Raw genomic sequence first — 24,823 nt, forward strand, 5'->3', positions numbered from 1 at the left:
TGAATCAGCAAAGATACCATGGTAGGAGTAATCAAAAGTTGAGGCTTGATTAGGCATGATCAGTGAAAAGACAAAGGGGGGGGGGTGGCGCAGCTAGATGGTGCAGTGGATAAAACACTGACCCTGGATTCAGGAGGACCTGAGTTCAAATCCAGCCCCAGACACTAGCTGTGTGACCCTGGGCAAATCACTTAACCCTCATTGCCCCACCCAAAAAAAAAAAAAAGTGGGCAAGGGACTCAAGTATAGAAATGGTATAGAGTGGAAGTGATAGGGGTCAAAAATAGGGAGGGGGAGGGGGCGGCTAGGTGGCGCAGTGGATAAAGCACCAGCCCTGGATTCAGGAGTTCCTGAGTTCAAATCCGGCCTCAGACACTTGACACTTACTAGCTGTGTGACCCTGGGCAAGTCACTTGACCCCATTGCCCCGTAAAAAAAAAAAATAGGGAGGGGGAGTGAACCCAGTGCATATGTCATGGCCTAGGAAAGAACTAAGAGGTGGAGATATTGGGGTTTAACAGTGAGGAAGAACAAGGTTAGGGATTGTAAGTCTAAAGGAAAGATGGAATAATAAAAGGTTTTGATTATGTAAAATAATTTTGGAAATCATGAACATAAAAGTTGAACACTTACAGTCATATTCTTGATCTTGTCATCACCTATATCTGTAGCCAAGGTGGAATAAAGGTTATGGGAATGTAGTTGCTTGGAGACCTGAGCTATTTGGGTATTTGAAAGGACCATCAGAATAAGGGCAGGAGTTGGCATAGGAATAAACACTGTGAAGCCAGTGGGCTCTGAATTCATTGAGGAAGGAAAATATTCTAGCAATTGATAATGGCTACAAGAATCTGAGTGATATATTTGAATTACCCTTTACTGAAGCAGTTGATGAGTGGTGGTGGTAGAGGGACAATCTGGAAGTAACAGCGGGGAGCAAGAAGTATTCTGACTTCCATTTCTACTGTATATATATCTTGTGTACACAGTTGTTTGTTGCTTTCCCCATTAGAATGTGAGTCACTTGAAGGGTAGGGACCATATTTTTGTCTTTTGTCTTTGTATCCCCAGTACTTAGCTTAGTACCTCAGAAATAGTGCCTTTTACATGCTTGTTGATTGGCTTTTGCATCACCAAAATAATAGTTTGTCTTATGTGGCAGACCTGCAATTTATTGCATTGGGAGGAGGGGGTTAGATTTAATGCCTTTATTAGCCTTTCTAGAAGGATCGACCCAATTTGATTTTCTCTGGGCTTACAGGAAGGCTGCCAGACTGCTTCTCCATCCCATCCCTGGGGTCAGCTCACGATCAAAGTTCTTAATATATCATTTGTCTTTACCTTCCAGGAGGAGGAAAAAGCTGCAAAAAAGAAAAGCAAGCACAAAAAAGCCAAGGACAAGGAAGAAGGAAAGGATGAAAAGAAGAGGAAGAAGAAGCGGAGCAAGGACAAGACTGAGGAGATTGATGAACTGGAAGCCTTCCTTGGGGGTGGGGCCATAGCCCCCAAACAACACGGGGGTGGAGACTATGAGGAGCTCTAGGCCCTGGGGTGCATGGGAACCCACAGACCTGTCATTCATCTCTGCTTCTGAGCCTTGGCAGGATGGGGGCTGCCAGGTGGGACCTGGGCTGGGTCTGCCAAATGCCCCTCAGAGGCCATGAAGGTAGGGGGATGGGGAATTCAGTGTGTGTCCTGGTAAAGACATTCCAGTGTGAAAGGACCAGTACCCAATCAGGTGGGAAACTTTCAGGTATAAAGCTTGGGTGAGGGGCTGGGAAAACAAAACTTAGTTCTGACCCACCCCTTTCTTCAATAAGCCCAGTGCAAGGGGGAGAGGGGCACAGCTCTCCATCATCCCTGCCCACCCTTCCCATTCATTGCTATTTACAGGATACTCCAATTCTGACTGCTAAAGAAATAGCAGCTCTCAGTCTAACCAGTTGTTCTCTTAATCTTGGGAGGAATCAGAAATTTCAGCTCTATTTTTCATAACTTTTTTTTTCCTTAATGAAAGATACCTTTACCCTGTAGTAGTCAGTATAAGAAAATCTAAGACAGAGATGGTAAGGGAAATTTTGCTGAGCTACCTGCCATTCTGGGACAGCAGAGGCCCAGCACAAGTTTACTAAGTGTTCCAGCTGTACCTTTCTCCATCCCCCATCCCCCATAGCTCCAGAAATCCATGGTGTTTAGGAGCTGATAGTATCTGCTCTACAGGCAAGGGCACAAGAGAGATATGGGTCCAGGTGGTGAAAGGGGAATGGTGGTAGAATGCAAGTGTCTTTTACATTAATAAACCATTCATCCACCTTGGCCAGGTTCATGGCCCAGATTCCTTTGCCCTATTGCCCCAGTAACCCTACAGTACTTCTCAGGGACGTGACAAAAGCCTTTTGAGGCACTTGCAGGAATCCCAGCCTGTTTACATAGGAGGGGGGTAGGGGATTTTGGAGCAGAGGAGCTGTGGAAGCAAGGAACCACTTGAGTTTTTCAGGCTTCCAGAAGCATTCCAGATATAGTTCTTGTCTCCTGGTTGTCCCTATTTTTTGGCATATTACAGGCCCCTATCTCTACCTAAACCCATGGTCTCCTCTTGTGCTCTGCATTCCCTCACCTTAGAGTAAAAGGACATTCCTAGATACCATGACATGTACAGGAACCAGCCCATTCCAGAGTATTGGTGATAAGGGTAAGGGGTTCTCCACCCTTCCACAATGTTCTAGAACCCCAGTCCAAGGTTCAGTGTTTCTCCTAGCACCCCATTCTCCAAAAAATTGCAAATTTACCCTTTCCTATTCCAAAGACCAGGATCTGTTCTACTTGGCCAGAGGAAATTATAATGAATCACAGCTGCTTCTCTCCAGCCTAGCCCTGCCCATTTTCTTCCAGGCTCCATTATCTTCAGAGTGGCTGATCTGTGTGTACTGGACAAGGGAATGGGGTCTTGGATAGCAATACTTCTTGGAAGGCAGTTTCTTTTTCCAAATCTGATCTCAGAATCATAGCCTCAGCTATGGCCAGAAAGAGGGAATTATCAGCATTTGGGCTCAGAGAGGAAATACCACAGGGAAGCAGGGGTGTAAAAATACTTGTGTTTTTTTAAAGGTTTGTTCCCATCATGTTCTGTTGGATGCTCCACTCTGACCATAAAGCGCTCTTTTACTGCTGTCTGTGTTTTCTTCCACATCCCACCTACCACTTGGGGTGATCATGAAGTTAGGCTAAAGGTGGCATTGGGAGGGAATATCCAAGCAGTTGAGAGCACTACTATTTCTTGTTTCTTAAAAGTAGGTAAGAGGGGTAGCTAGGTGGTGCAGTGGATAGAGCACCAGCCCTGGAGTCAGGAGTACCTGAGTTCAAATCTAACCTCAGACACTTGACACTTACTAGCTGTGTGACCCTGGGCAAGTCACTTAACCCCCATTGCCCCACCAAAAAAAAAAAAAAGTACGTCAGAAAGGTCCATCCCTAGGAGCATACATTTAGTAGGCAAAGGCAGAATGCTTCTGAACTAAAGCATCCTCCTTCCATGAACCCCCAAAAATACTAATAGTTTTTGGTCCCTGAATTTACAAAACTAGAATCAGTGTGAATGCTCCAAGCAGTAGCTAAGGCCCAGACTTGGCCATGAGGGGAGCAAAAGGACCCTATATAGCAGTCCCTTTTTAGGTCCTGCTTAGTATGAATACAAATAACCTTGAGCTCAATCCTGTAAACTGTTTCAGGAAACAAGTACTCCCACTCTTGATCCTCCAGCTTCAACATATTCCATTCATGTTAATGGTGTATGTAGAGCACTATGCTAGGCACTGAGAAACAAGGACTCCCCAAAATTGAGGGGGTGAAGACACAGTACAACTCTAAAGTAGAGAGAGAAATGTATAGGATAGAAGGGTACTAACTGTTCTATTGTATCCTATTGAAAACATTTCTCACTGAATTGTGGAGTTGCAAGATGTTTCCCCCCTAATCCTTGGTGACATAATTCAGACTGGGCCAAAGCTTAAGAATCATAGATTTTAAGGCCTGGGACCCCAAAAAGCATCTAATTAATCCAACCAACTCATAGAAGATAGGAAACCTTGGCCCGGAGAAATTGTGATTTGTCCAAGGTCACCTTGAGATAAGCTATAGGATCCCTTCTAGAATCTTAATTTGCCTCCCATTTTCCCCAATGATTCTGTTTTCCTACACAATAGGTCTTAGTCTTTCCTTTCACGAGGTATAATTCTACAACTAAACTAAGCTCCAAGACCCCAGTGCTTGTTTCTACTCAGGCCCAAGAAGGCTGGGATGAGTCCTTTGCTGGAGGCCACGAGGGATTCCCACTGCAACATCTTAAGACTGTATTTGAGGGGCAGCTAGGTGGCACAGTGGATAGAGCTCAGGCCCTGGAGTCAGTAGTACCTGAGTTCAAATCCAGCCTCAGACACTTAACACTTACTAGCTGTGTGACCCTGGGCAAGTCACTTAACCCCCAATTGCCTCACAAAAAAAAAAAGAAAAAGACTGCATTTGCCCACCATTCCTTGTACCTTGATCCCCTCTACTACTACCTTCCTCCAGGGAGCTGTTTTCTTGGTTGATAGCACAGTGGGATTGGGTCAGGAAGTGCCCTGCCCCTGTTTGCCCCTCTTCCACCCGTGTTCCAAAAGCTTGATGGTTCCCTGGCATCTACCACCACCCCCACAATGTTGCCATGGGAACAGTTACCAATGTAGGAGCCATAGCCCCACCTCCCCCATTGGAAGTAAGGGAAGGGGATCAGCCATGTGTCTCAGAATCTTGTCTCTCACACACACACACACACACACACACACACATCTAAAGGAATTCTGGGAGCCGAAAAGGGTGGCACAGAATAAGGAGCAGGGCAACTGCTGGACCCTCTTAGAGAGCTTCAAACTAATAGTTGCTAAGCAACATGTTTTCTTTCCCCTTCCCCTAATCTATTTTGGGCACCAGTCACTATAACAAGGATCCACCTACCCATCTGAGGGGCTACTACAGATTCTCAGTAAACACCAAAAATGGGGATTAAGTGATTTCCCAACACGATTTTATCAAGGATGTCTTGAATGACCCTTGAAGTATACCATCCTGGTCTGCCATCTCCCCTTGCTTCCCATATCTGTTTCTAGCATCCAAAAGCTAAGTAGAAGATATCAAGGCCTCTTTCACCTTCCCTTCTAGGGCTCATAGACTTCCAGTAATTTTGCATAATGGGATTAATCCAGATGATTTGTAAATTTGGGGGGAGGGGCTTCTTTTCATTGAGGAAAAAAGCAAAATAGAACTGTGAGATGGGTTTACAGTGATGCAGAAGCTGTTTCCCTGTTCTCAGGGAGTCCCTAGAACAACATAAATTGTGACTGAAAATCATTGTGTATGATTTGCAGAAAATCGGTCTCATTACTTTATAGTCATGTCACAGAAGTGAGGTGCCTCAATTCATTTATACATCATATGTCCTTTAACATGTTATTTGATCATTAAATTAGCCTTAAGTGCCTACTATGTGCAGAGTATTATGCTAGAGACTGGGAGTGATAAGAGGTCTAGATAAGAAAGACATAGTCCCTAAGTGATAAACTAGGGGAATAAGATGCAAATACATTCTAGTACATGCTAAGTATGCAAAAGAGACACAAAACGAAGTGCTGTGTGAAGTCCAAGGGAGATCGTCTGGGGCAAGTTGTAGATTATAGGGTTCTTAAAGATGAGGATACTGATGTCTAGAAATCTTCATTTACTTGCCCATGGTTTTAAAAGGCAGGGCAAGCTCCCCTTAATCCCTGACCAGCATTCTTTCCACTTCACCCCCTTTCGAGGACATGGTAAGTGGAATGGGGTGCAGGACTTGGATTCAAGAAATCCTGGGTTTTGAATCCTATTTCAGGCATTAACTTACTGGGTGGCCCTGGGCAAGTCAATTAACCTCCCAGATTCAATTTCCTCATTTGTAAAATGGAGCTGATAGCTGCAACACTTCATAGGTTTGCTGTGAAAGTCACACAGGATAATGCTTTGCAAATTCTGAGTTATGGAAATGTCAGGTGTAATTGTGAACACTTTATAAACAACGAAACAGTGGGAGACAAAATGCATCCAGACTCACCCAACTAGTAAATGGAAGACTCCACTTCTGTGTTCTTCCCATTCTACAGAGTCAGACATGATTTTAATCAGAAGCCTTTTGTGTAGAAAGTGTTGAGCAAAACATTACAAGGCCTTAATGACTGAGGGCAAGGAAGGGAGGGGTCTCCAGGTGAAAATGATCTGTATACCTGTTCAGAGGTAGTAGGGACATGCAACCTCCATGAAGGGGGGATGGGAGGGTGTGAAATGATGTGGCAAGGGGGATGGGGAGATGAGCTTATACTGGTCCTGAAGATGAGACCTTGGTTGGAATTCCTTTGACAAAGTTTAAGTCATAATCTCTCAGCCAGTTTCTTCATTTGTGAAATGGGGACAATCATTTCTGTATTACCTACCTCAGGGCTGTTGTGAAGGTCAAATTATGTATGTATGTATGTACGTATGTTTATGTACTGTATATATGTGTGCACATGTATGTGTATATAGTGTTTTGCAAACTTTAAAAAGCGATATACATATCTGTTATCATAGGACACCTCATGGACCTGATTTCCAGCTGCCCTGTGGGAAGGGGCACTCAGGGTGGCTGTTGGGCACAACAATAGGACCAGCTGGAGCAATAGGAGACTGCAGGCCATGGCCCTGGTCCCAGCCCTTAGTGCCACTTCCTAAAGCGTAGCTCCATCTGCTCTGGTATTTATATAGGTGAGGTGTTCGCACCTTCTAGCCTGGATCAGATGGAATCATGGGGAGAGCTGACAGGCAGAGAATCAGGGAACTGGGCAGGAAACGGGGGGGGGGGGGGGGTGTAGGGAAATTTATGAGGAAGAGAACAAGGCAAAGAGTCAAGGCCAATGCCAGGCAGTTCTATGCCTTCATGGATAGTGGCCTGTAGAGGGAGGAACATAATAGGAGACCCTGCTGAACTGCTTCTCCCCCACACAAGTCACTATCCCATCTGCTCCCACCTTGGACCAGAGAAACATGATCCTCTCCTCTCCACTTATGGCCTCCTCCTCAGCAGAAAAACCAGGACTCACATTCAGTACATACTTTGGCTCAACGGGGCCAAGCCCTCTCCCCCCCCCCCACCACCTCCAAAAAAAGAAATCCCCACACATTTATTCCAGATTTCTCTTCCCCAGAGAAAAGGTATAAACTTCTTGAACTTAAAGGAAGGAACACCACCTCTGGAGTACAAGGACCCAGATTCAAATGCCATTCCCTGCCTATGTGACCTTGGTCAAGTCACAACCTCTTTGGTCCAGTTTCCAAATGACATGATTGAGCTAGATGGCCATTGAGGTCCCTTCCAAATCTAGATCTATGGTCCTTATTCCCAGCAAAGGGGATCGTGAGGCACATGAGGCTGAGAGAGAACTGACCTAACATAAGGAGAGACGGTCACAGCCAGAATCACAAAATGTTAATATTGGAAGAGACCATGTACTCCAGGGGTTCATAAGCTAGGCGCAGATTTCAGGGAACCCATGAATTTGGAAGGGGAGGCAGGGAAATGACATCTTTATTTTTCACTAATTTGGGGATTCCTTTGCATTTAAAAACATTCTGAAGAGGGGGTCCATAGACTTCACTCGACTTATCAAAGGGGTCCATGATGGGGGGAAAAAAAGTTACAGCTAACCTGGTCCAACCTCCTCTTTACATATGAGGAAACTAAGATCTAGGAAGAAGATAGTATTTGCCCAAAGTCAACAACTCACAGAGGTTCTGTCTCAAAAGGGGGTGGCAGCGCGGTATGGGAAGATTGGCCTTGAGGAAGATCTGACAGGATGTCCAGGACGAAACATTAACTTGAAAACGGACCTTAGTGGCTTTGGAGTGCCGGGAGAGTTTCACCTCGTTGGATTTCGAGCATAGGGAATTGCTGAGATCACCTGAAGTGTTACTCTCCACTTCCAGATGTTAGAATTGACTGTGCACAGGGTCGGAGACTGGTGGCCCACCTCACCTAACCTAACCTATCCTTAGTTTTGGGCGGTCCCCGGATGCGCTGCCCCTTTAAGCACGGCCCCAGGAGCGGCCGTCGGGGGCAGCACTGAGCTGGGGCCCGGCCGGCGCGGTTGCCTCGAAGCTTCTGCTGGAGCCGGGGCGACCGCAGCGGGGCCGGGGCCGGGCCGGTCGTGCGGGGCCGCGCTGCCCCCCTTCCCTGGTCCGTTGTGGCAGCCAGAGGGCGCCCGGGTGGGGGGCGCCAAGGTAAGTGCCCAAGAGGAGAAAGGGGGGTGGGGGTGGGGTTGAATCTTCTCCGGGGACCCCCACCCTGAGCCCTCCTCCCTCTGTCCCCAGATGTCCTCCCGCGACCTGAGGGATGATGGTGATGAGGATGATGATGGGGGAGTCCCCAGGACAGATTCTAGGGGAGACGACCAGCCGGGGGAGCTGCAGGGCTAGAATGTGGGGCGACTCTGAGCTCCCGGACCTGTACAGCATTCCTCTTGGGGAGCGGGAGGGAGGGGAACAGGGCAGCTACGCAGCCCCCTCCCAGAACAGTTCCTGCAGGAGGAGGGCGCCCCCCGGAAGGTCCCCCTCTTCCTCTCGCCAGATCATACCCTCCCCCAGTAACCCCGCCAGGGAAGGGCGCCTGACCCCCAAAGCGAGAGGCGGGGAAAAGGAACGGCAACTGGTCTCTGCACCTATAAGATGCCCCCACCCCGGTTGAAGAGGGGGGTCCAGGCCGTCCTAACACAACCCCCCAAGGCCTAGCTCTTTCCTGGCCCTGAGTGTATAGTAATGGGAAAGGAATGGGGGAAGGGTAGACATGAGGTGGGGAGGCGAGACCTGGAAAGCAGCAGGGGGCGGGGGGGGGGGGGGGAGGAATAATCTGGGCAAGAGGAAACCTCTCCAAGCCTTTTTCTTCTCGTCAGAGGTACACAGAGTCTACCCATTTATAAGGGAGATAGGGGCTTAAAACAGCCTAAAGCTCCTGCTCAAATAAGTGGAGTCCCCTGAAATCTTTAATGTGGCTTGCACCACAACTGTTTCCCACCTCCCTCCAAAAATTGCCATTTTCTCCTCCTCTGACCTCCCTGGGGGCTGCATGCAGCCTGTCATGCCATGTCTCTGCCCCCCACAACTTCTTGCAGGTGTGGCCAGCACCATGGAGCCCTCAGCTGGTCTGTCCACCCTGTGCCTGAGATATGGGCAGAGAGGACAGGTATAAGAACTTTAGGAAAAGAAATGTTCTGCTCTTTAGCTCCCCAGGGCACAAGGTCTGAGCATCAATTGGTGAGAACAGGAACAAACTCTGTCCCCATCCCTTCTCCAGGTTGGGTTTTCCTGGGCCATGCTGAACAGTGACAGTTACCACCAAGTAGGCGGGAGCCCTGGGGACTGCAGAGGGGACTCCAGGATGTGGGGGAGTGGGGAAGATCTGGAAGTAGTTCTCTGTGTACCTGCAGGGTGGGGGCTCTGCCAACACCAGAGGCTCTTTCCTGAAGGAAATGAGAAGGCAGTCTAGTTTTTGGACATCTTTAATCCCTACCCTTTGTTCCCAGCAGCATGTGTGCATATTTTACGTGTCCCTAGTTTCCATGGAGCTCATCCATAGAAGGACCAGCCCTTCATATTCCAATATCAGATAAGAAAGAGCTCCCTCTCTTTTCTGTTTCACCAGCATGCCCCCACAACTGATCTGGAAAGGGGTGAATTCTCTTGGAATTTCCTTCAGGACACTCGAACATTCAGTACATATTTATGATGTGCCTCCTCTATGTGAAGTGCTGCACTAAGCAGCAGGGATTTTTCCTCCTTGGTATAACATCTTATTACTTGGATTGGGTATGGGTAACTCCTGGTGTGAAAAATACTTCCACCAATGCAGAACAATCAAACACTCATTAAGCATCTGGTAAATGCTAAGGTGCAATAACAAAAATGAAAGTCCCTGGTCTCAAGGAACTTCACAAGATCAGCAACTAAGAATTTTTAAGTCTTTTCCTTCAAGTAGTTTACACTATATTGGGAAAAGACATATACCAATAATTTGAGGAGTGAAAGCACTAAAATACATGAGGAAAATTTTCACTTAGAAGGTGGCACCTGAATTGCATCTTAAAAGAAGCTAAGCATTCTAAGAAGACAAGGGAGGAGGCAAGGAAGGAATGCATTCTGGGCATGAGGAAGAAGGGAAAAAATCTATGCAAAGGTATGGAGATGGAGAAATGGCATGAAGTTCAGGGAATGGCAAGCAGGTGATTTTGTTGTAATATGGTATGCAAGAAGGGAGGCAACATGAAATAGATTGAGTCTGGATTTGTATTGTAAAGAACTTTAAATGCTAAGGTGAGGAATTTGTCTTCTCTCCTAGAGGAGCAGGAATACCATAGTCAGGCCTGTGCTGATAGTTTTTGCTTCTGAATGAAGAATAGAAGAAGGGAAGAGAATTGAAGCAGGGAGACCAATCAGGAAGCTGAAAATAATCCAGGCAAGAGAGGGTTAGGACCTCAACTGAGGCTACAGGAGAGGAAAGAAAGTAACAGATTCAAGAAATGTGAGGATAAAATTGTCAATACTTGGCAATCATTGGGGGAATGGTGAAGAGATTGACGAATGAAGGAGGAAAGAGCTCAGGCCATGTGTGGTGATGAGAAAGGGGTAGCAAAATGGTAGGAATGGGTATTGGGACCTGGGAAATAAATACATATGAAGAGGCCTCCCCAGACCTTTTTTTCCTCTTCCAGGGGCATAGAATCTGCCCATCTGTAGGGGAGAAAGATGGGGCCTTAAAACAGTTAAAGTTTTGAACCTCAGTCACAAATACAGGAAAATTGAAAAGCCTAAGGACAAGTTGAGTTTGGTACAAATAGAACATCCTGGTGGAGATGCAAGAGATAGTTGATCTGGGACTAAAACTCAGGAGAGAGATTAAGATTTGGCTATTAAAATTTGGGAGCCACACACTTAAATGGATAGAAACCAAATAAACTCTGCAAGAATTGGGGTATATTAAAAGAGAGTCCACAGAGCCTTGTGAGGGGCCAGGGGCACCACTCATAGTTAGAGAGCTGGACATGGATAATCCAGCAAAGGAGATTGGAAAGGATAGGTCAGAAGGGTAGGAGGAGAACCAGAAATTGGCAGTGTCACACAAGTTAAGGAAGAAGACAAAAGGAACGGTATGGTGGAATAGAAAGAACACCAGCTTTGAAGTCAGAGAGCCTGAGTTCAAATCTTGCCTCTGACACTTCCTTATTACGTGGGCAAATCACAACCATTCTGGGCTCTATTGCCTTGTCTGTAAAATGAGGTTAGACTAGATAACCTCTAAAATCCCTTCCAGGAGAAGGAATGGCAAACCACATCATAAATTGCAGGAGAGGTCACTAACAATAAATCAGAAAAAGTCATTGGATTTAGCAATTAAAAGAAGTCATTGGTAAATTTGGAGAGAAGAGTTTTAGTTGGGTTTTGGAGTTAGAAGTCACATTGCAAGAGGGTAAAGAAGTGGGGTGGGGGGGACTTTTTTGGTATGAAAGGGAGTAAAGACACGAGCCAATATCTTGAGGGAAAGATATAGAGTTAAGTGAAGGCTTTCCAAGGATGAGGAAGGCCTGAGTTAGTTTGTAAATAGCTTCAATATGAACAGACTAGAGATGGGCTGTTCCAAGGGACAAGCTTGGAGAGAGGAGTCAACATCTTGGCTAGAGGTTATAGCAAAAGAAGAGTGAATGAATGAATGGAAGGGAGGGAAGGAGGGAGGAAGGAAGGAAGGAAGGAAGGAAGGAAGGAAGGAAGGAAGGAAGGAAGGAAGGAAGGAAGGAAGGAAGGAAGGAAGGAAGGAAGGAAGGAAGGAAGGAAGGAAGGAAGAAAAGCATTTACTAAGTAAGTGCGTATTATGATCAAAACACTGGGCTATGCTGCGATGGGGATACAAATACAGAAGAATGCCCCTGCCCTCAAAGAGCTTACTGTCCTAGGGAGAGAGGCAACATATAAAAGTTTCAGATGAAAATGCCTCATGGTACTTGGTACAGCTTCAGAATAAATGGTATTATGTCTTCTTTAACATGTCCACTGACAAACTATATCCATTTCTGACACTGAACTAGGTAACAAGGCCAAGGACTTTCTCTTCCAGGTCTTCAGGAGCTATGGCTGCTGAGGAGGCAGGGTCTTTGGCACTCCAGATAGATTTGCCAGGTTGAAACTCCACAAGTGGATTCCTGGATGATGGCTGCAAGCACTGGACTAGAAGGGGAGATGGGGGAGGGGAGAGACTGCTTTTCCCAAGACTCTTGAACACGAAGTTCTCCATTGTTTCCTCTCAAGGTCCAAGGGGAAGGGCTGGTGAGGGTGTGGCAGTTGTCTGACTTGCCTGGCACAGGGACCTTGCTTCTTCACTTCAGCTCCCTTATTTGCCCCGGTGATGGCAGTTGTTCAGCATTTGGTACAGATGGTTGGCCCCTTTTCTCCACCTTGGTTGCTCCTCTGGATGGTGACTTTGGAAGTCGGACCGGAAGCAGGGTCAGTGGTCTGGGAGTTGTGGCCTTTTCCAGGGCTCTTGAGTTTACCAGCCCATCAATGGTTGGTGGTAATGTAGAGGGTCATGAATCTATTTTCCAGTGGGACTGACCCCCCCACACACATCATAACTTCAGAGGCCAGGCAGGGTTGATGATGTGGACCAGGGCATTGCTCTTCCCAAGGCTCTTGAGCTCAGGGTTCTGGACTATCTCCATGGGGGTCTGAATGGAAATAGTAGTTGAGGTGGACCTGACACATGTCCTCATTTGGCACTCTCCCTTGGGATTGGGATGAGAGGTTTTGAGGCATAAAGGTGGGCAAAAAGGGAAAGAATGATGGGTGGATTCTATTTAATAAAATAGGAGACCTGAAAAGAGATTCTGCTGGAGGAGGGAGAAAGAAAGGTGGTGTAGGAGGATTTCAGAGAAGTTTGGAACATCCACTGTGGGGAATATGGTTAATTATGGAAGAATAACAGAATTACCATGCAGCAGAAAGGGTCTGGATTTCGATATCAACTTGAATTTGTAGTAGGCCCATCCACAAGGCTGTGTAGCTTTCAGCAGCACATTGCATTCAGCCAAACAAAGCACTCAGCAGCTTTTCAGCAAGATGGAAGAAGGTGGATGATAGGACAAACCAGGACTGACAAAATATAATGAGACACAGGACAAGGAGCAAGGGACTGAAGGGTAGAAGGCCATGTAGTTGAATTAGTTAACTACAAGATCAATACCACTAATGGAGGAAAGTGAGGCCAGAGCAAGTGTGATGGCCTGGAAGAGGAGAGATAGAGAGCCTGGAGGTGGTGATAAGGATAAAGAATTAGGTATGGGAAGAAATGGAAACATAATTATGGTCAGGAAATATGAGTTTTGGATCATGGAGGAGGAACAACTCCAAAGAACAGATCAAAGGCTACAATCATCACTTTAAGTGGGTTGAGGTAGAGTGACAGTACAAATCAAGAAAAATAAGGAGGTTGATGAATTGAAAGGCAGGGTACTTAAGAGGAGAAATGTTTATATTTAAGCATGTATTTGTAAGCATATGTGTGTAATTTTTTTAAACTAGCTTTTATATGAAACTTTAAGGTTTGCAAAGCACTTTACCAATATCACTTAGTTGGTAGCTAAGTGATGCAATAGATAGAGTGCTGGGCCTGGATTCAGGAAGATCTGAGTTCAAATTTGGCTTCACAGCCTCTGCCTGCCTCAGTTTTCTCAACAGTAAAATAGGCATAATATCATCTACTTCCAGGGTTGTTGTGAGAACCAAATGAGATATCTATAAAATGCTTACCACAGTACCTGGCACATAGTAAGTACTATAGATATATGTTAGCTATTATTTCATTTTATCTTTACAACTATTATTCCCACTTTGCAGATGCAGAAACTGAAGCAGAGAGTAAGCGACTTGCCCAAGGTCACACAGCTAAGATTTGAACTAAGGTCTTCCTGACTCCGGGCCCAGCACTCTATCCACTGCACCACCTAGCTGCCTCAGTCAGTTCTTTGCCTAAGTGCTTTCTCATGTGGGTGCCATAGCCCATGAATATCTGCTTCTCTGAGTTAGTGATGGCAGCCTGATTTCAGGTACACAGAATTGTCTATTCATCCTAAAATGGATCCACAATCTCATCGGTCTGTGATCTTATCAGTGTACATACTACCTCTACCAGTGCAGATTGCACCTGCTCTAGATACCTTCTTATTCTATACATTTGTTGCCCACATCCTTTCATTAATTCACCATAGGAAATCCACTGTACCTAGAGCTTTCTCTGGCCCTCTTAATGTTTTGTGGCAATTAATAAAGCACATAACCATTCTCTTACCCCTAACTTTCATCATATGATTCGCTCACCCCTTTTCACATCATCCATGTCCTTGCTGATGCACATCATCACTGTTTACCTATCCTCTTGGGTTCCCAGAAAGTTTAATTCTTCTGATAAGATATGCCAATATTTCCATCTCTGGGAGACTATCAGCATAAAAATATATGGCTCTACTAATACTTTGCATTTGCAAAGTATTAGGTTTCCATCCTAATATCCACTAGGATTGCATCAGTGTAGGGCCTCCCAGTGAAGAAAGCTCCTACTACCAATACAGATTGGAAAATTTGGGGGTGACTTTTAGAGCTGTGAGGCTGCTGAATTAATTGTGGTGGAGTGACTTTCCCAGGGTCATCCAGTGTGTCAAAGGGGACTTGAGCCTAGGTCTTTGGCCCAGAACTGGCCTTCTATCCACTATTATACACATTATAATGGGGACTGAATGTTTGTTCAATTTAATACCAAGTACTTTCCTCATAACTGTCCTGTGAGGGAAGGCAAATATCATCCTCAATTGCAGATTCTGCAGAGTGACTGACCCACAGTCACAAGGCTAATAAATATTGCCTCGTGCTCTGTCTTTGCATTTCTGCTTGTCTTTGCATTCCTAGTACTTAGTACAGTGCCTGGCACATAGTTAAGTGCTCAATGCTTCAGAGTTTTGATTTGGTTGTTTTGTGTGTGTGTGTGTGTGTGTGTGTTTTTTACTTTGACTCTTAAAACTCAGTGCTCAATGACTTTCCATGACATTAACAGTTTCTCCCAGGGTGGTATGGTGTTACGTAGGCCACTTGAAAACTGATCTAGTTTTGATTCCTAAATATTCCTTGGGCCCTGGAGACTACTGTTGTTTAGCTCAAGTGGAAAGTATGAATTGGGAATCATTGAAAGTATGTCAGTAGAATGGAATGTGAATATTCACCTGAATATTCTTTACCAATATAGGACCACCATGGCTTCAAATAAACTAACATGCATTTAGGCACCTACCATTATGTTCAGCTCATTGTAAGAGACCATGGGGAAACAGATGATAAAAGTTTAATAACAACCTTCAAGGAGCTTATAGTTGGAAGTTCTATCTGGCTAAGACTATTTAGGGCCATCTGTGCTACTTATGGTGGGGAACATTCAACTTTAGGGACTGTACATTTTCCCCCAACCCTTACTGTGATATTGGCCATTTGGGGCTCAGTATGTTTGGGGGCAGGAATCATGAGTTAACTATGGCACAACCCTCCTGTGTAGCATGTATTGATGTATTTCAGCCTTTGGGGGCGGGGAGCAAGTTACCAATTTTTATTTTGCACATTTCTTACTTTCTGTGCACCTTCATTTGAAATTATATGAGTATCCTTATGCATATGTGAATATAGGATAATACAAAGATCTAGAGCTAAAAGGGATCTTAGAGACCACCTAATCCAATCCCATCATTTTTACAAATGAGGAAACTGAAGGCCAGAGTTACCATTAAGGGAGTTTCCCAAGGTTGCACAGATAATAAGTAGAACCAGACCTAATTTGCATCCTATAATTCCAAGTACAGTGTTCCTTCAAAGTACTATGTGTTAAGTGATTTGCCAGGGTTACACCCCACACCCAGTATACGTCAGTGAGACTTGAACCCTGGTCTTCCTGATTGCTTAGCCATAATCAGTGTAGAAACTGAAAGGGTCAAGTGTATATTTGTGACCATGCCTCACTGTCCCTACATTCTAGCCTAAGTGAGCCAGGCAAAGGGTCCAAAGGGAGAAGTCTGCCCTACAGCCATATGCCTTTCTCCTTTCCATCATAAAGTCACAGCTCTACAGCTGGAAATCATCCTAGGCCATGTGGCCAAACACCATCAATTTACAGTTGAGGAAACATAGACTCGGAAGCTAACATGACTTACTTGGCCAATGTCAAACAAGAGTAAGACTCAGAGGAAGGATTTGAACCTATATTCTCAGACCCTAGAGCAACTCCTCTTTTCCACTGTACCCTGATGACCCAGTCCCATGTCCTCATGCATTCACCATGCCTTCTCTCTAAAATAGGATTAGCTTTATACTACTTGGCCACACAAAGTGGTGCTGGTAGCAGTGGCTGGAAGTTGCAGAGTGGAAGATTTCAACTCTGCATAGGGGGGAGGTGTGCTAACAATTAGAACTGTAAAAAGTGGAATGGGGGCTTCCTTATTAATGGTGGTCTTCAAGCAAAGATTCCTGAGGATGTTGGAGAAGAGATGCCTAGTCTAGAAGACATCTGAGTCTCCTTCCAGCTCTAAAATTATGTTTAACAGGTACCCATGATGCAGGGACAAAAGAACTAGTTCCTCTGTGATTTCTTAGAAGTCAGCCTTATGATTTCATATAGGAAATTCATTAATTTACAAATAGCAAAAAAATAATTCATGACAAGGCCTTGGCCATATAGGACCATTAATGAATACTCCCCATCCCATAATCAGAGCTGGGTAACCATGGCAACACCAGCTGCTAATTCTTGAGTAGGAACTCCCTGCTGAATAGCTCAGCTCTTAGAGCTCTCTTAACAACTGTAAGGTAGGTGGAACAAGAATTATCCCCATTTTACAGATGGGGTAACTAGCCTAGAAGGGTGACTTGCACACAGATACTGGTCAGCTAGTGAGTGTGAAAACAGAGTCAAAACTAGCTTTCCTGAGCTCAAATCCGCTTAGCTTTCCCCTGCATGCTCCAATGATAGGAAATGTTCTTTAGCCCTGGTAAGGGAGCCATGCCAGATCCTGTGACAAGGACTTCTCCCAAGTCCCAGATGGAGAACTGGTTGTCAGTGGCCAAGAGGTGGACAAACCACAAAACCAGAAATTTGCTCTCAGACTTCTAGCTATTTTGACGGTGTTGCCAAGCTAAGCTGCCCCAGGTGGGAGGGAAGGAGTTGGAAGGGGCTCAAACCTCCAACTGATTCTTAGGTACTTCTTCTAGGTGCTGCTGACCAGCAAGAATGGAGCTTCCTTCAAGCAATCCACCAGCATCAGACCTCCAGAGCCACTACAGCACTACGGTGCCAGGTAAAGCTGGGTTACAGAAACTGTGATATTCCTAATTCCAATCCCTTACATATGCGGCATTTAGAGTTATCAGGTCTCCAACTCTAACTCTGCTCCTCTTCCCCACCCCTCTACAGGGCCAGACTCCCCCGAGGCCGTCTGAGACGGAGCCGGTGGCGTGGGCGCCTCTTTTAAGATGACCCGAACGGACCCACCGGATCTGCTGGTGTCAACCGTATACCAGGACATCAAGGTGGCCGCCCCGGGCCCCGCAGCCAGTGGCCCGCCATGTGAAAGCCCAATGTCCCGGCCCGCGGCTCCCGCGCCTTTCAACAAGCGCCACTGCCGCAGCTTTGATTTCTTAGAGGCGCTGGACGGGCCGGCCATGGAACCCCGCGGTCCCGAACGGCACCAGCAAGAGCCGCCTCTCGTGGCGCAGCGGTGCGGACCACCCGGCCCTGAACTTGCCCGGCCCCGCCACCGCGGAAAGGATGGAGAACCCAAGCGTCGGGCCCGCTCCAAAAGCGCTCCCAGGGCCAAAACCAATCTGGTGCCAGCAGCGGCGCCCGCCTCTCCCCCAGTCCCTCGGAGGGGCCGTGAAGTGCTGAGGGCTCCGCCCCGCGAGCCGCCCTCTCCAAGGCGAGAGCCCACCTACCCGGCCATGCGTGCGCTGGCCAATGAACTTCATCCTATCAAGCTGCAGCCGCAGCGGAGCAGCACTAACCGCATTTCACCTCTCTGCCCTGCCAGCCGCTGCGTCCCGCCACCTGAGGAGCCCGCGCGGGCCCCCGCCCCGGCCCCCCACGTACGCTGCCGCGTAGATATCAAGCCTGATGAGGCTGTGCTGCAACACGCCGCCCGTGCCTCCCGATCTGTACCGCCAGCAGAGAGTCCGGCCTGGGCACGGGTACCCTTCCCTCCCCGGGGCCTCACAGTGCCTGGGCCTCGCCACATGATGCTGTCGCGCACGCCCACGCCTAGTGACTCCTACAGTGGGGAGCCACGGGCGATGTACTGCGACGGTCCCTTCCCTGGGCCGCCTTCCCGCGACTACTCCGAACGGGGCTGCCCTCCTTTCGCTGCCCCTCCAGGCCCCACTAAGTTTTTCTACACTGAGGAGCCCAGCGGCTACCCAACTCTCCCAGCCCAAGCCTTCGACAGCTACGGCGCCCGCCCCTACCCCGGACACGGCCTCCAGTCCTACTACCCTGAGGAACCCCAGGGGCCCAGCCCTCCACGGAGCTACTACATGGAAGAAGCTCGTACCTACCCCATCCAGGAGCCCCCCACTCGTTCCTATTACGGGGAAGCCCCACGCTGCTATGGTCCCCGCTTTGGAGATGATCCCCGCTACATAGAAGATTCTCGGGCCTTCTCCTCCCGCTTTTTCTACACTGAGGACTATACCAAGTACCGCGAACGGGATGCCCTCTCCAGGACTTACCCGTACCCCCGGGGAGGGAGCCAGTCCTGGGGAGACTGGCAACCCCTCCCCTATCGCACCCTACAAGTTGCTCCCCTTCCGCCTCCCGGGCCTGGGGCATTGCTATCCTCTTGGCATGGAGGCACTGGCACCAGCCCACCTCGGCTGGCCACAGACAGCCGCCACTATTCTCGCTCGTGGGACAATATACTGGCGCCGGGCCCACGCCGAGAGGACCCTCTGTGCAGGGGCCGCAGTTATGAAAACCTGCTGGGCCGCGAGCCAAGGGAATCCCGGGGCCTCTCCCCCGACGGCCGACGGCCTCCGGTTGTGGTCAATTTGTCCAGCTCTCCCAAGCGGTACGCGGCTTTGTCGCTGTCGGAGACGTCCCTGCAGGAAAAGGGCCGGGCTGGGGAAGGACCGAGCCGCGCCTGGTACGTCACCCCGGAGATCACCATCACTGACAACGATCTGCGCGCTGCGGAGCGTCGGGTGGGAGGCTGGGAACACCTCGGAGGCCGCCCTCCTCCACCGGCCCCTCGGCCCCCGGCTCGTGACGGCCCCGCCTCAGCTCGGCAGCGCAGCCTGGAGCAGCTGGACGAGCTTATCACCGACCTGGTCATCGACTCCAAGCCCCCCACGGGTCCTACGCCACCGGACAGTGACAGCCTGGGCCGCCAGCTGCGCCGACTCCTGAGCGACGGGCAGAGCCGGGGGCCGCCCGAGCCGGAGCTAGGGCCCGAACCCGAGGCCGAGCCAGAGCCCGGATCGCCTACCAGCCCGGAAGCCCCACGACGAGACGAGACGGCCGGCGGCTCCCCGGAGCTGAGTGCGGACGAGGACGACCTCATGACGTGTTCCAACGCCAAGTGCCGCCGCACCGAAACGATGTTCAACGCCTGCCTCTACTTCAAGTCGTGCCACAGCTGCTACACCTACTACTGCTCGCGCCACTGCCGCCGGGAGGACTGGGATGTGCACAAGGCCAGCTGCGTCTACGGCCGAGTGGGCAGCGTGTGCCGCCACGTGCTGCAGTTCTGCCGCGAAAGCCCGCCGGTGCACCGCGCCTTCTCGCGCATAGCGCGCGTGGGCTTCCTGTCGCGCGGCCGCGGGGTCCTCTTCCTGGGCTTTCCCAGCCCGGGTTCGGCAGAGAACTTCCTGCAGTTTGGCCTGGAGAGCCTGCTGATGTCGCCCACTTATTTGTCCCTGCGCGAGCTGGGCGGCTACGCCGACCCGCTGGGAGGCTATGGACAGGAACTGCAGGCGGCCGGGCGCCAGTACGAGCCAGCCGAGTGCTTCTTGCTCAACGTGACAGTAGCCGTGGGGCCCGACGTGCCGGCACGGCCGTCGCCCAAGAGCCCGGTGCCCACTGTGCGCAAGTTCGCTAAGGTGGCCCTGGCGACGCCCGGGAGCCCCGAGCGAAGACGGCGCGCACCTCGGCGCGAACCCGAAATGGAAACGCTGATCCTGACGCCGCCGCCCGGCACAGCGGGCCTGGGCCAGGAAGGCGAAGCCGGCCGGCGCGCGCGCGAGGTGGCCTTCATCCACATCCAGCGCGAGCTGCGTCTGCGCGGTGTCTTCCTGCGCCACGAGTACCCACGCATCTACGAGCAGCTCTGCGAGTACGTGGAGGCCAACCGGCGCTTCACTCCCACCACCATCTACCCCACGGACCGCCGCACTGGCCGCCCTTTCATGTGCATGATCATGGCCGCCTCAGAGCCCCGAGCCCTCGACTGGGTGGCCAGTGCCAACCTGCTCGATGACATCATGTGACACACACCGCAACACACACACACACACACACACACACACACACACACACACACACACACACACACACACACCCCTCTCCCTTTCCTAGGAGGCCGTAGGTTTTGGACGCCTGTCTCCAACCGCCATGGGTTCCCAACCGCCTTTCTAGATTGGGCCTCGCACCCAACGGCCTCTCCCAGCCTACACTCAGTCCCACAGCCCGACCAATCCCTGGTTTTGGCCTCGCCCTCAACTCGCCCCTCTGGGATTTGGTCCTGCCTCAGGCTGCCTCTCCCCTGCCCCAACACCCCCCACAAACACACCAGTTCTGGCTGGGGCCCCGCCCTTAGCCTCTCCTACTGGGTGTGGCCCGCCCCCATCCTCCCGTCCAGTTATTGCCCTGCCGGACCACTCTTCTCTTGGTTTTGGCTCCTTTCCCCACATCCTCTGCTTAATTTTCTCATAAGTTGACCCTCTTTCCACCCTCCTCTGCTTTCTAGCTAAACTGATGGTGTAAGGGCCACCCTGGGGCTTCTCCTGCCTTTTTCTTCCTTCAGAAAGTGTGTATGTGGGAGTGCAGGGGCATCCTTAATTTGGCGCAATGTGGGGAAAGTACACTGGCCCAGGCCATCCTCTGCCCATCGTTCTTCTTTACTACTCCCAGGCCAATCTTTATCGATTGCCTTCTCCAGTCTCTCCTGGTCACTACCACTCCAAACAAAAAGAAAAATCGAGTCCCTTGCCTGGGATGTGAAGGGTCACGTGTTCCTTCCCTCTCCTTTCCTAATCCCCACCCACAGGTGCTTCTTCATGCCTACTCATCATCCCCCAATCCTGAACTTCTTTGTTAACCAAAGCTACAGTTAAGTCACTTTAAATACCCTCATCCTACTCAGGTCATTTCCAAGTAGGATTTGGGGAGAGGCCTCCAGTTTCCTTCAAAAAGAGAAGGCATATTCTAAGTTCCTGCCCTTTCTCCCCCCTGCTCCCTACTCCATTCTCTTAGAAAGATAGCCCACCTCAGCTGGAATCCAAAACTGGGCTTTCAATGATAAAGAACAGAAGTAGGGGAAGGGGGGGGAGGGGGTTGGTGCTAGACAAGGGGAAGGGATGGAGAACTTCCATGTCAGTAGAGGATCTGGATGCTCAAGTTCTGCTACTGTAGCCTCCTTCCCCCACCCCCACCCCCTTCCCAATCCTTTTTACAGAGACATTGGTCTCATAGAGGTGAGTGTGTGTGTGTGTGTGTGTGTGTGTGTGTGTGTATGTAAGTTTAACTGGGGGGAGAGGAGAATAGGGCCTAACCTGGAGCTTTTCTCTCTTTGGAGAAAAATGTTCCCAAGTCTGGGGGAGGGGATAAATGTGCCTGTTTGTATGTTTGTGTACACATCTATAGGTAGAAGCCTATGCCCCAGGAGAGTGGGCAGGTGTTCACATACTAGATGCGTGTGGTTGGGTATGTTGTCACCTGTTTGAATTCATGATCTTTGAAAAGACTTTGAGAGGGAAGAGAGCTGTACAGACCTCCAACACCTCCAACATTATGATCAGATGATAAGCCATATTCCTGCCCCTTAACACCAATTCCATTCTCTAGCCCCAAAAGAGGATAATGAGGGGAACACAAGGAAATGCTGTTGCCTAAATGGCTGGAGGAAACCAGGCAGGACTTTCCCTGAGCTTCAGGAATGAGAGATGAGTCAGTACCCCAACTCTCCCCCTACCATGTACCAAACATATCTTCTTTGGGCAGTGCCCTGTCTTGTGTATTAGGGGAAAAAGGTAACATAGTCCCTGCTATCTTAGGAAGCTCCCACTCTGATTATGGAGCTAGGATGAGCACATACATAATATTAATATATTTATTAGAATACGTTTATATATACATATATATTAGAACCTATAATTTCATCAGTGTGACTTCACAACTGATATAAATCACAACTTCCTTTATACCTTAGTAATCAGTTTTCAGAAGCTGCTGTGACTGAAAAATTCACCTGATGCTCAACTTCCTGGTGACGAGGCCTTCCAAATTTAGCTAGACTGGTTCTCAGATGACAGATGTATATAGGCTGTCGCCAGGCCTAAAGTCATACAATATGTTAGGACCAGTCAAGGGTTGTACTCTGATAGCATAACCTTTTTAATATAGGTCATCTCAATGTCATGATGAGGCAACAAAGGATCATTTTACTGAAGAATGTATATGTGCATAAAAAGATATGCACAGACACATTTGACCAACAAATATTTATTAAGCACATACTGTATTCAAGGTGCTGTAGATACAAAGACAGAAAACAAAACAGTGCCTGACCTCAAGGATCTTATATTCTATGATGGAAGTGAGGGGGTGGGGAGGGAGACAGGGATAAGATGTTCACAAGTTAAGATAAAAGACAAGCAAAGCAAGAAAGGCTTTATTTACCAAAGGAGGGGGCACTTGAGCTGAACCTTGAAAGAAAGCATTCTCATAAATGGAAATGAGATGGAAATACCTAACTTCAGTAGAACAGAAATACCCCAGTTTATAGTAATTGGGAGGAGGGGAAGAATAAGGGAAGGAAAGATTCTCAAAGGGAATCAAGGGATGGAAGTATAGGTGCAGGAATTAGAACAAGGCTGTGGGGGAGGAAAGGCTGTGGGAAAAGAAAGTAAGCCTGAAGTAGTGAGAGGCTGGGGGGGGGGGGGAAGAATTTATACTCCATGCAAAGACACTGGTCAAGCAGTGCACACCAGTCGCTCTCTGGATCTGAACATTCACTCAAAAATGTGTGTTGTAATATGGTGAAGAAAAGGGGGGGGGGGGACAATTCCTGCTATTAATGTTCATGACACAAAAAGAAAATAGAAAAATCCGTACATAGTAACATAAATGCCAAGGGTATATTCAAGTGCTATGAAAATATCACAAGATCAATGTAGGGTGAGATTAGTCAGGTAATACTTTCTGGAGGAAGTGGAATTTGAGTCAATTTAGGTCAAACAAAGGGGTCATGCACTGATGAAAAAGAAGAGGAAAGCATTTCAAATCGGTAAACACCAAGAACAAATGCACAGCGATGGAACAGGCCAGAGAATGAGAGATGGGAATCAGAAGTGACATTTTAGTTTGAGCATTAGAGCTAAAACAGCAAGCTGCTTTGCTAAAGTGGAATGGAGCAGGCAATGGAGTGAGGGGAGATGAGAAGGGCCTTTAAGTTCATACTGAAAAGTTACATGTGATAAACATACACAAAGAGACTTTTTCCATGCTAAGATCCATATGCCTTTGCTTAGATTTTGTTGGGTCCACTAGGGCCAGGCCTCTCTGAATCTCAGTTTTCCCACGAGTGACATGTGTCCATGGGCTAGTTTAATTCCTGTGTTACAAAAGATGCAATTAGATTGGTCATTCCTTCACTCTCTCCCCTGGGGATCCCAAGTTCTGCCCTCCCCCCTACTCATGTGGTATCTCTCATTCTCAGGCACGCAAGGAACAGGATCTATGTGGAGTGTAGAGAACTGTGGCAAGTGCCCCCTCCCAAATATAGCTAGGTTTACTTTTCTTGTGTGTCCCCACACATATCTCTTGTCTATGTCTGTGCTGCATTAATTCTCTCCCTTTCCTTTGGAGGGAGAGAGTGATTTGGGCCTGAAATTCTCCATCGCGGAGGCTGCCTCTAGGGGCAGGGTGGGGAGAAAGCTGAATTACAGAAGCTACACGACCGCTGAGATGGGGAGTGGCTTGGAACCCTGTGTGTATTTGGCTGGGGGGCGGGGGATAGGGGTGGGTGGGATGGGGGTGGAGTATATAATGAAGTGAAGCGGCCTCTGGGGACCTAAGTCAAATCACTTGTCTCTAAGCTGCACAGTTGGCCTTCACCCCCACGGCCCCTTCCCTTTACGCCCTGGCCACTAACCTCTCCCCCCACCCCCACCTTCTATCGCTCTATCCAGCTGGGAGAGGAGAGGAAAATTACCCTTCCCACGACTGATGAAGGAGGAAGGGCACAGAAGAGATTTATGCTTGTATATTCTTCCCAATCCCGGATTCTTTTGCACCATCGCGTGTTTGCACGGCGGCTCGCCGCTCCTTCCCTTCCCCGCCACCTTTCCCCATAAATTTAAGTTGCACCAAGGAGCCGAAGGGATGGGCTCACTGGCATCTCTTTGCCACCCCCTCTGTTTGGCTATAGCCAACCCTCTCCTCCCCATG

General features: G+C 48.6%; 2 protein-coding genes across 4 annotated transcripts in view; both read left to right on the forward strand.

The window, feature by feature from the left end:
• Window positions 1-3,169, forward strand: part of RABL6 (RAB, member RAS oncogene family like 6) — a 90,403-nt gene extending 87,234 nt beyond the window's left edge. For both annotated transcript variants that reach the window (XM_043983631.1, XM_043983633.1), the window contains one exon: window positions 1,349-3,169. In XM_043983631.1, the coding sequence (XP_043839566.1) occupies window positions 1,349-1,543 (195 nt within the window). In that variant the 3' untranslated portion in view covers window positions 1,544-3,169. The remainder of the gene's footprint in view (window positions 1-1,348) is intronic.
• Window positions 3,170-8,167: 4,998 nt separating this feature from the next.
• Window positions 8,168-24,381, forward strand: AJM1 (apical junction component 1 homolog). 2 transcript variants are annotated; one of them, XM_043984198.1, is made up of 4 exons: window positions 8,168-8,319; window positions 13,975-14,183; window positions 17,380-17,465; window positions 17,582-24,381. In XM_043984198.1, exon 4 carries the CDS (start codon window positions 17,641-17,643, stop codon window positions 20,641-20,643), a length of 3,003 nt encoding a protein of 1,000 aa, XP_043840133.1. In that variant the 5' UTR covers window positions 8,168-8,319; window positions 13,975-14,183; window positions 17,380-17,465; window positions 17,582-17,640; the 3' UTR covers window positions 20,644-24,381. The 2 variants fall into 2 exon arrangements, with proteins under 2 accessions (XP_043840133.1, XP_043840132.1); XM_043984197.1 differs by lacking the exon at window positions 13,975-14,183.
• The last annotated feature ends 442 nt before the right edge of the window (window positions 24,382-24,823 follow it).

Source organism: Dromiciops gliroides, chromosome 2 (assembly GCF_019393635.1).
Source record: "Dromiciops gliroides isolate mDroGli1 chromosome 2, mDroGli1.pri, whole genome shotgun sequence".
Lineage (NCBI taxonomy): Eukaryota > Metazoa > Chordata > Mammalia > Microbiotheria > Microbiotheriidae > Dromiciops > Dromiciops gliroides.